At 39.3% G+C, this 12,104-nt stretch overlaps 1 protein-coding gene across 1 annotated transcript; it reads right to left on the bottom strand.

The window, feature by feature from the left end:
* Positions 1–1,118: 1,118 nt before the first annotated feature.
* Positions 1,119–6,539, bottom strand: LOC139721245 (protein AF-9-like). The gene is made up of 4 exons (XM_071632567.1): positions 6,416–6,539; positions 3,744–3,930; positions 2,068–2,294; positions 1,119–1,154 (listed from the first exon to the last, which is right to left on the bottom strand). The coding sequence occupies exons 1-4, from the start codon at positions 6,425–6,427 to the stop codon at positions 1,119–1,121; spliced, it is 462 nt and encodes a 153-aa protein (XP_071488668.1). The 5' UTR covers positions 6,428–6,539.
* Between the last annotated feature and the right edge of the window lie 5,565 nt (positions 6,540–12,104).

Below are 12,104 nucleotides of genomic sequence, written 5' to 3'. Positions count from 1 at the left end.
TATTTAGGGATACTGGGTTCCCTAGGGGCCTCGTGTGTAATTTAAGTCCCCATTTGGACCCATCCCATTGGGTTCCGGGGGGGGGGGGGGGGGGGGGGGGGGGGGGGGGGCACCCCTGATTCTGCTATGAACAAACTTGAAACATCAGTCATCAATAATCTATACTGATTTATTGTATTAACGCGGCTCAATCACTTCTGGTTCTAGAGAAAATCTTTAAAGATTTCTTACTGGGGGTGGTTTGGGCCCCCTGGGGGACCCCCAGATGGGGCATGGTGCCCATTTGATGGAATTGAGATTCTATCCCCCTAGGGATGCTACTTGCCAAGTTTGGTGAAAATTCATCATGAGATTTTCAACAAAAAGATGAAATTTTATGCCGTTCATTTACAATTTGGCCCCAATCTAGGCCCCCTGGGGCACCCAGGTGGAGCATGGTGCCCATATGATGGGATTGAGATTCTATCCCCCTAGGGATGCTACCTGCCAAGTTTTGTGAAAATTCATTGTGGGATTTTCAAGAAAAAGATGAAAATTTACAATTTGGTCACAATCCAGGCCCCCCCCCCCAGGTGGAGCAAGGTGCCCATATGATGGGATTGATTTTTTATCCCCCTAGGGATGCTACCTGTCAAGTTTGGAGAAAATTCATCGTGGCATTTTCAAGAAAAAGATGAAAATGTACAATTTGGGCCTTATTATGACCCCTCCCCATCCCCCTTCCCTTGTGTCCCAAGGGGGGCACCCCTGATTCCACCACGAACAAACTTAAAACTACAGTCATCAATGTACCAACTCATAGTATTAACTCAGCTCTATCACTTCTGGTTCTAGAGAAGAAGATTTTTTTAAGATTCCTTAACTTTGGACCCCTCTGGGGGCTCCAGGTGGGGCATGGTGCCCATTTGAACAAATTGAGATCCTATCCCCTTATGCTACTTGCCAAGTTTGGTGAAAATCGGTCAGTGGGTTCTCAAGAAGATGAAAATGTATGAAGTTTACCCACGACGAACGCCGGATGCCGGACGCCGGACGAAGAGTGATCGCAATAGCTCACTTGAGCCTTTGGCTCAGCTGAGCTAAAAATTCAACAAAAATTCAACAGCTGGCATTCAGCTTCAACGTTGTGGTATTTCCAGATCAATGACGCCCACCTGTGATGGAAAAAAAAAGGTTGCAGAAGTTACAAAACAAAAAAAAAACCACAGTGAGAATGCTTTCGAGCCCAGTTTGTATCTGAAACAATTTTGCAAGGCCAAAAATGAGTACTACTGTATACCCTGTTATTTTGGCGTACAGATATTTTCGCGAATGAGGAGGTCATACACATTTTCACAAGATGTTGTTTTCGCAATCTGAGACCGACGAAAACGTAAATGCGCTATCACCCTAGCGCATGGAGACATTTTAGTGTGTTGTTAAATTTGCGATCCAACTGAGATTTGCGAAATTTGCAAAAATTAAACCCTTGCAAAAATAACAGCTTATACAGTGGACTCCCGTTATAACGAAGTCCTCAGGACCAGCAGTTTCCTTTCTTTATATTGGAATTTCGTTATAACCGAACAAATAAACAATAGAAATACACAAAATGGATGACATTGCAGCCCAAATTTTTACTTCGTTATAACCGGAATTTCATTATAACCGTGTTCGTTATAACGGGAGTGCACTGTACAGTAAACTTATAGGTTTAGAGTTCATCATGAACAATAGCCCTTCCTAGTGATTTTTGAAGATGTACAAGTTTAGACTTGATTTCAAAATGAGCAAAGATCCTGTGGCGCACACACATTAAAGAAAAACTTTATTACATCAATGTACTGTAAAACCAGAAACATTTCTGAAGTGGAGGTGATAGCCTTTTTTTTTTTGTGGCATGAAACTTTCATGAACTGCCACTGGCACTCTGTGTGTTACTTAATATGGTTTCGAAGGCAGTTTTATAGATCAAAGTAGAAATTAGTTCTGTGTACTGCCAAATCCAGGGTGATTAGAAATTATTGCTACTTAAGTGGAAATCAATACTGAACTGATAGGGAGTGGGGAGAGCAAAAAAGATTTTACCCCTCCAGCTTTCAGCAACTTGCAGCGGAAGTCCTCCGTTGGGTTCCAGAATGTCAGCTTCTCGTAGCGGATGTGGCTGACTGGCGGCTGCTTGGGCATGTGGAGGAACAGGTCGTACTGGAAGCGAACCTTCTTGGGCTCCTCCTTGTTTTGGAAATAGACGTCTATTGCCATCTCAAAACCGGCGTACCCCGATTCGGATATCTCAAAAGGTGGCTCTTTGACAACTAGAGGTGGAATGACAGAAAAAGAAAGTATAAAAGAAACAACAACACACAAACCAATGACGACAATAAGATGAGAGAAAAAAAGCGGGTGGGGATGGGTAGGGACAGTACAGGCAGGTCAAGACACCTTTGTAATCAACAAGAGTTTAAACATCAGAATCGTTTGGCACTGATACCTATCAGTGAACGAATGAATTCCAAAGCTGGAATGGACACAGTGATGTCACTCGCAAACTTTGCAATTCCTGAGAAGCAGAAACTTCAGAAGCTTACAATGTTGGGAATCCTACTGAAAGCGAGAAGCTACCACATCTATCAGTCTTCTACAACTATTACTAGAGATTACCCTAACCCTTCCAGACCCACCATCTGAAAAAGCCATTGGCAGTGTGCTCAAACCAATTGCCTATGATACTGACAAGGTTTACCCTGTATATGCCAGGCACATAGGCGGTGAACATGTCAAACTTTCTCATCAGCATTTAATAATTCCTCCAAACTTTAATCAACCTAGTTGTAAAGTTAGCAAGCCTACTCAGGTGCAGCAATGCACCTCAGTCCAGAAAGAAGGCCAAAGTGACAAAATAGGGGTTAGGGAGATTTTTAATACATTGTGGGTAATCTCTATTCAAATGAAAATCAGTTTCTACACATCTGTTTCATAAGGCAAAGAATGCAATTCAATATATGTGCCAATTGGCAAACGAAGCACAATAAGGGTAAAACAATCGTGACAAGACTGTTGCATCATCGCTTTATTCTGCCATTTCTGGGTTTTGTCTTTCATATACTCTCTGATCATGTTCCACATCTGACTTACAAATATCAAAACATCACAGAATTAGGCTTCGCAGTACAGGTAAGTATGGCAAATGCCATTTTACACAGCAATCTTTTGTGAAAATTCAAGAAAACTGCTGGAGTCGAATCTAGAACATTGAATCACAAAGTTTGAATGTAGATTTTTTTACACAGTCTTCAGTATGTAAAATGGCACAGACCTACAAGCATGTATGAATATTTGTAATCATCATTTCATCCTGATCTAAATGTGAATCATCACCAGGGGCGGATCCTGGAATTCTGTAAAGGAGGGGGGGGGGGGGGGCGCAACTAATATTTCTGGTGACACTTCCGGGTTTGATTTCATTTTTTTCTTATTATTTCTTTTGTTTTTAACGATAAATAAAAGGGGGGGGGGGCGTGCGCCTCTTGCACCCCCCTCTGGATCCACCACTGATCACTTCACATAAACTGTAAATATCTACCGGGATGTAAAAAAGACACATAATGCCCAAGCGGTGACTCCTGTTTTGTCTCTGAGTTTTTTTGCAATTTGTGATGATCAAAACATGTTGACAATTTCTTGACTTCAGGATGTCTATGAATGAATACAGCAAGCAGTAAACATGGTGGCAAACTGAAATTTTTCCTCCTGTCGATTCTAACCTCTCTTGGGCCTTGGAAAGCTTTCATGCAGCTGGAACACCACCTTGTCAACAAAGTGCTCTATGCTGCTCCCCTCTGGCCCACGCACGAACACGGTCCAGTCGTGAGTGAACCCCTCCTGGATGGGCTTGGCCCTGATGGTGGCCCTGTGGCCCAGCTCTAGCTTGACCTGCACGCCCTGTACATCCTATCACATACAATTAAAATTTTGATTTTAATTTGAAAATCAAAATTGAATTAAAATTAATTTCTCATATTTTGCTACAAAATACAATACATATCACTGGACAAAATTATATGAGAAAAAATTCATCAAAATATGAATCACAGTACAGACACCAGACACTATTAACAGAAGTACATGCAATGGTGTATGAGCATACAAATAAGGGGGGGGGGGGGGAGTAACAAGTTAGAGAGGGGCCCACAAATTGACTTTGCATAAACTTTCACCAAACTCAGCAGGAATCAATCTTATAAGAAGGGATTACAATGTGATCTACTAAAGATTAGTACCAAACTCACATATTAGCTCATTTATGTTGTTATTTTACTGTTTATATGTCATACACTAGTCTACTTTCACTACCTTGTTTTTAAACCCAATTTTCGAAAAGACGAATGATCTAAATACAATGTACTGTCTTGTTTCATCAGTACATCACAGCTTACTTTGTATTGGCCTGCAAACTGTTACTAGTATTTTAAAATTTCATATGAAACGCTGTAAAAATGGGAATTTTCATGCATTCCATGCATTCCATGCGACCAGAAACCAGCACGAAAATAAAAGCAAGCAAATATTTTTGCTTGCTATTATGTTTCAGTAGTTCATGTTTTGATTGCGCAAAACTCATCTCACCCAGCCGAGTGCAAAAAAAGAGTCACTCATATCCACTTTTAGAGTAACAGCATATATTGTATTCACAAGAAATGTATCAAGTTACACAGGTCTCTTCTGTAAAAATCACTTGGTGACACCACTACCAGTCGGCTGTGAACCTGCATGTTATTTTTCCTCCAACTCAGGAAGTTGGTGGAAGACTGTATATTACCAAGTGTTTCTGAGAAGTCTGATTAGTCATGTGTACAGAGATAGAACTAGTACAGTGTATTTCTAAAGAAGTCTTATTAGTCATGTACATAGATAGCTTGAGAGAATGAACAGATTTGTCATTTTGTGTGTGTGTGTGTGTGTGTAACAGACAATAATCATTCAGTGACGAAGGTATAATCTCTTTCTTTTTTTTTTCCAAAATGGTACATATGGTAAATATTTTGAACAAGAACTGCACAGAATGTCTATTTTCTTTCTCTCCAACATCTTCTATTATTATCATTATTGTTACTGTACTACTACTACACGTACTGGTACTACTAGTACACTGTACTACTAGTGTATTACTATTATTATTTCAGAAGACAGGAAGTGAAGGTATAATTCGTGATTAAAAATGTGTTGATTTCCTTTTTGCTACTCTATGCAGTAAAGCTGTCAAAAAGAATACTGCACTGTTAATCTATAGTTTTGAATAACTGTCATAATCCCCCCAAGTCAAACAAGCTCAAAAGAACAAACATGTTAACACACTTGAACCCCCTGGAGAGGAAGTAGCACAGGTACAAAATACCAACTGCTACTACTGCTGCTGCGCTTCTTCTTCTTCTTCTTCTTCTTCTTCTTCTTCTTGGAATTTGAAACTTCAACTCATAAGCTTCAAAATGAAACCAAACATGTCAATACTGAGCAAAGATGAAATTTTGCCTTCTGAGGGGACCTTATCTCGGACTTGCCCACTATTAGTATCATTGTTACTACTATACTACTCACATGTACATGTACTTATGTTTACATAATGTACAATATATTTGATTACGGAGTGAAAAGGCCAAAGAAATTGAAAAGCATACAAGTTCAGAAACTTTGACTCTTGTAAGAGTCATATAACACTTGAGTTAAAGCACTTTCTTCAGTCCCAAGGACTTTGGCACATGTGAAGTTACAAGTTGTAAATATGCACCCAAAATACCATTATAATTCTGACGCTGTCACAAAGGTCATTATAGAATGTGAACAAAATCAGAATACTGTTGAATTAAATTTCACAGGCACATGTGTTTTGTTCATTGTACATGTACATTGCTTTCCCATTTTCTACTATAGGCATATCCCGGACGATAAATACAGACCGCATGATCTTTCGTTCTACTTTTAATTTCGGTCACTGGAACGGTGCACAGACTAGATTCTATTTCTAGACTATCTAATAAAAAAAGAGTCCACCCAGGCAGTGCAGTCGATGAGCGGAGCTTTGTTTATTCATTTGAACCATGCACAGTGAAAGAACAAATTAGACAGAACTCTGCAGCTACATACGGCACATCTAGGTAGGCAGATAATACATAATGCATCGTATTAGGCATATTCATGCCTTCTTTTCAGTTCATTCGTTTTATACATGTATAACTTCAAGACTGCTTCCCATCACTGTCACATTACTCTACGCAATACCATAACCACACAAATTATGCATATATGGGACTAAGCTGCAGGGTATGATGCACTTAATGACCCACCATGGAAATGCGATAATATAACGTCAGTTGTGAACATAATGTCACATTTATCCACACAAACGGCGAGAAAATGCTTAAATTTTGCGACGTCTTACCTGTGTGGTCATTTTGACCGCAAATCACGGCCTTTTTAACTCCCAGAATAGGATGATACCGAAGATTGGCGAGCCAATCAATGGGTATGATAGAATCTCCGCTCCGCCACCTTCGGCCAGCTCTTCCCTTCATTAGAATACACGTATAAGACGAATCGCCCCAAACACACGGCCTCGGGTAACCGCAGCAGCGACCCCATACGGACAAATACGTACTGTGTTACAGCGCCCCGCGACGGGGTTAGGCCTCGGGAAGATACGAACAACTCGACCCTGTGTTGAAAATGAACTTGACCTTTTGTACCGTCGCTCATTTTCGCGCTTGTTTGGCAGGGAGGTTATAGTTGTTTCTTTCTTTTACTTTGATAAGTACGACATTGATCATTTATATTTTTTCTGTGCAATAATATCTGATGCTTTTACGTCAAAATGCACCCAATAACTACAGCTGTATATCCCTTCACAATAATTGTCAATTAAAGATAAGACTTTTTTTTTTATCTTGCCTCATTTTGACTACTGTAGTCTTGTATGGTCTGGAACCAGCTTAACTAATTTGCGTCGTTTATTTGTTTTAAAGAAAAAAGCAATTCGAATTTGTTCAAATGCCAACCCTCTTGACCACGCCGCTTCACTTAAAAAAAGAAAATGAATACTCTCACACTGTCTGACAGTGTCTCACTCAAACTTAGTCTTTTTATGTATAAATATTCGAATGCAATTTTACCTGCTATTTTTTATGGTTGTTTTGTTTTACACTGAATCGTGCATTACACAACATTGAAAGTCGAAATAAGGATAATATTGTGTTGCCATTTTGTCGCTTGAGCATTAAAAAAAAAATTATATAAAGGTTCTAAGTTCTGGAATGATTTGGATTTAATTTTTAAGAATGTATCCACTCAAAGTGCTTTTAAGTCTAGATATAAAAAAAAAAAATCTTTTAAATGCCTATTGAATTGTATCAGTCCATCTTTGTCAGTCTCGTTCTGTCTGTTTGTTTTATTTGTGTAATGTAGTACCATATATGTCTTTTATTTCATTTTATTTGTCTATGTTATCTGTAACTGTCATTCAGTACTTTGAATGTAACTCTGAATCTACATTTGCATGTATATTCTTATGTATCCAACTCTACAAAGGGGATCACTTGTCTCAAGCCTTTGGCTTTCTTTGTGAACTCCCCGACACATTTTACTCTGTATATGTTTCTATTTTTATGATTATCAATAAAGTGAATTGAATTGAATTGAATTGAACTTTTTAGTCGTGATGTTACAGTTGGACGACGGATAAGGAAATGTAAAGAAAACTCGATACAAATTTTAATTTTTTCTGAAAAGTATACATTCCTTCCACTTGTAATCACTGACATGTCATTATGAGGGTAATAATATTTTTCATGCATTTTGAAAGAAGTAAGCCAAGTGGTCTTTCATTATGCTATATAGAAAAATTAGAATATGTTGAATTCTCTTATTATTTTCTGTAGCATGGTAAATTGTTGTCCAACTGTGACATCACGAATTGCTGTATGCAGTACTGAAACTTACGGAAAAATAACCTTTTGAACGGACTGTTTGATTTTCCTCAAACTTCTGTAATGTATTCTCCTAATATTTGTGCATTTACTCAATGCAAATTAAGTTTTCATTCTCCTTTAACTCTGCAGTTGGCACTATTCATCACAATTGCTTATTTTCACATTCCTCATCTTGGTTGAACTACATTCCGTCTATTTTTTTTGTTTCATTACAAACTCATTTGTTATCTCTTTTTTTTTTGTTATGATGCGTGAAATCTGGAAATGAATGTCTCAAAAATTGAATTCGGCTTGAGCAAACATGACAATCCAAATCATCATTTTTGTGAATAATTTAGCAACTAGGCCTCTACCCTGTAAGGCCACAAAATTGATTAAGATCGTTTTCACTCTATTATAGAGTAAACTGATTCGAGGGATATGATTTCTTTCTGACACACGGTATTCATGTCAAGGAATATAATATAACGTTTAGGTAACAAGATTGAATCGTGCATAAATGTTAGAGATTTGGTTAAGCTTTGATATATGACTATATTCATATCGCCCAATTATCATACTTGATTGTGACCAATATTGATCTGTGAAAACATGTGAAACCATTCCATTACTTTTACACGTTTTAATCTCATGGGATATTGGTAATTAAACTGGTCCACACAAATCTTAACTAAATTTCTCTTTTCGAATTAATTCGTGAATTAAAAAAAAGATATATATATATATATATATATATATATATATATATATATATATATATATATATCGTCTGTCTCTACTAATCCATAGGAAATATGCTTATGGAGGAGTAATGGCTGCTAAATTAGATACATTATCTTCAGTGACAGTGCAATAGATTTAAATATCTAAAAAAAACCAGCATTTCACGTTTAAAGCAAAAGAAAAGTTTTGACGTTAAGTATGGGACTGTGACCGATATAGTTGTTTCACTAAAATGTGTGTAACATATCCTTACGTTGGTTTATCTTTAATGAATCTATCATCGTTCCTTATAACTTGAGGAAACTGACAGCTGGAGTGAACGGAATTCCCTTTTTAAGACAGTTACGCTGCGGTGAAGAACAACGGCGTAGCCAGGATTTCATCTTAGGGGGGGCGGTTAGTCTGCGAGGGAGCGAAGCGACCGAGCCCGAGCGAGCGGAGCGAGCGAGGGGGGGAGGGTGTGGGAGGGGGGTGACCCCCTCCCACGGTAAGAACTTTTTGCATTTGGATGTTGTAAATGGTGCAATTTGATGTATGTTTTTGCGCGTTTTATCGACGTGAAACAGTCCCACTTGTTTATGGTGGCAGTTCATTTTGATGTAGATTATTATTGAACAATTTGCCTATAAAATGGTATATATTTTAGATTCACTTCTTATATTAATTCTTTTTACTGAATATCATGAACGCGACTGAACCCGAGCGAGCGGAGCGAGCGAGGGGGTAGGGGAGGGTGTGGGAGGGGGGTGTCCCCCCTCCCACAGTAAGAACTTTTTGCATTTTGATGTTGCAAATGGTGCAGTTTGATGCATGATTTTGCGCGTTTTATCTACGTGAAACAGTCCCACTTGTTTATGGTAGCAGTTTATTTTGATGTAGATTATTATTGAACAATTTGCCTATAAAATGGTATAATTCAAATACACTTCTTGTATCAATTCTTTTCATTGAATATCATGAACACGACTGAACCCGAGCGAGCGGAGCGAGCGAGGGGGGAGGGGAGGGTGTGGGAGGGGGGTGTCCCCCCTCCCACGGTAGGAACTTTTTGCATTTTGATGTTGCAAATGGTGCAATTTGATGCATGTTTTTGCGCGTTTTATCTACGTGAAACAGTCCCACTTGTTTAAGGTAGCAGTATATTTTAGTGTAGATTATTATTGAACAATTTGCCTATAAAATGGTATAATTCAAATACACTTCTTGTATCAATTCTTTTCATTGAATATCATGAACACGACTGAACCCGAGCGAGGGGGTAGGGGAGGGTGTGGGAGGGGGGTGTCCCCCCTCCCACGGTGAGAACTTTTTGCATTTTGATGTTGCAAATGGTGCAATTTGATGCATGTTTTTGCGTGTTTTAACGAGTTGAAACAGTCCCACTTGTTTAAGGTTGCAGTATATTTTAGTGTAGATTATTATTGAACAATTTGCCTATAAAATGGTATAATTTAGATACACTTCTTGTATCAATTCTTTTCACTGAATATCATGAACGCGACTAAACCCGAGCGAGCGGAGCGAGCGAGGGGGTATACAGGGGAGAGTGTGGGAGGGGGTGTCCCCCCTCCCACGGTGAGAACTTTTTGCATTTTGATGTTGCAAATGGTGCAATTTGATGCATGTTTTTGCGCGTTTTATCGACGTGAAACAGTCCCACTTGTTTAAGGTAGCAGTATATTTTAGTGTAGATTATTATTGAAAAATTTGCCTATAAAATGGCATAATTCAAATACACTTCTTGTATCAATTCTTTTCATTGAATATCATGAACACGACTGAACCCGAGCGAGGGGGTAGGGGAGGGTGTGGGAGGGGGGTGTCCCCCCTAACACGGTGAGAACTTTTTGCATTTTGATGTTGCAAATGGTGCAATTTGATGCATGTTTTTGCGTGTTTTAACGAGTTGAAACAGTCCCACTTGTTTAAGGTAGCAGTATATTTTAGTGTAGATTATTATTGAACAATTTGCCTATAAAATGGTATAATTTAGATACACTTCTTGTATCAATTTTTTTCACTGAATATCATGAACGCGACTAAACCCGAGCGAGCGGAGCGAGCGAGGGGGTAGGGGAGGGTGTGGGAGGGGGGTGTCCCCCCTCCCACGTTGAGAACTTTTTGCATTTTGATGTTGCAAATGGTGCAATTTGATGCATGTTTTTGCGTGTTTTAACGAGTTGAAACAGTCCTACTTGTTTAAGGTTGCAGTATATTTTAGTGTAGATTATTATTGAACAATTTGCCTATAAAATGGTATAATATGAATACACTAGTCTTCTTGTACTAATTCTTACACTGAATATCATGAACGCTGTCTGTTCAGCAATCAAACAGAAAAAGCATGCACACGAGGGTGTAGATAGGGGCATATCCCCTCCCACACGAAGGTGATTTTGCGTTTTCAGACCTGAAATTCAGCGATCTGGTGCAAATTTTTGGTGCGATACTTTTTCATCGAAGTGTTAAAATCACGGAATTTAGCTCTTATTCCGAATGTGCACCATCTGTGCGTATGTATAAAGTCTAGTGAGGTAGAGCTTAGGGGAAGGGGGATTCCTCTTCCCGCTCGCGGAGCTTTTGCGTTTTTAGAATTGAAATAAAGCGATCTGGGTATAGCCACAGGAGAAGGCGTGGGCGAGTGTTAACTCCACCCTTCCCTTCCCATGGAGCTTTTATCTTTTTAAGGTTGAAATTGAGATATCTCGTATACGCATATTTGATGGAATCAACATTTGGGAAATCACCAAAAAAAAAAAAAAAAAGAAAACACCTGATTTTGGGGGGGGGGGGGGGGGCTGAGGGAGGAAAGGGTCGATTAAAAGGGGAAATTCCCCTTATACATGAGGGAACCTTCAGTTTTCGGAATATAAGTGATAAGTCTTGTGCACTCAGAATTATTCAGAATTTTTTGTAAATCTAAAAAGTGTACTTAGCTAGGGAAAGAGGCACAGAGGGGGAGGGTTTGGGAGGGGGATACCCCCTCCCAAGCACGAGAGATTTTGCATATTTTGAATTGAAATTCAACGATCTGGTGCACACTTTGAGTGAAATGTATGTGCATGCATACAGTATACACGCATTTTTTTTTCCGCCTCCCAAATCCCCGGTCCAAATCTTAGGGGGGGCGACCGCCCCCATCGCCCCCCCCCCCCCCCCCCTGGCTACGCCAGTGGTGAAGAAAGGAATCCAACGAATACGAGAATGTTTTACTACAATCCCTTTGGATCCAACTTAACGTTCAAATATCACTAAGGTTCATGACGTCATCTTCATCAGCATTTGTGTCTGGCGCCATCATCGTCGGGCGGTGCAGAGTCTGGTGGGTAGGCCTACAGTTGTACTGTTGTACTTCTCTCACAAAGTAACATGTGATTACAAGCCAGTATACAAGTATTATTATGATTTGGCGGTATTTTCCCG

Source organism: Diadema antillarum, unplaced genomic scaffold, assembly GCF_040938485.1.
Source record: "Diadema antillarum isolate AM-2024a unplaced genomic scaffold, OU_Dant_1.0 scf00000140, whole genome shotgun sequence".
In the NCBI taxonomy this organism is placed as follows: domain Eukaryota; kingdom Metazoa; phylum Echinodermata; class Echinoidea; order Diadematoida; family Diadematidae; genus Diadema; species Diadema antillarum.
The sequence above is the reverse complement of the archived record's forward strand: the minus strand, read 5'-3'. Positions and strand labels throughout refer to the sequence as shown.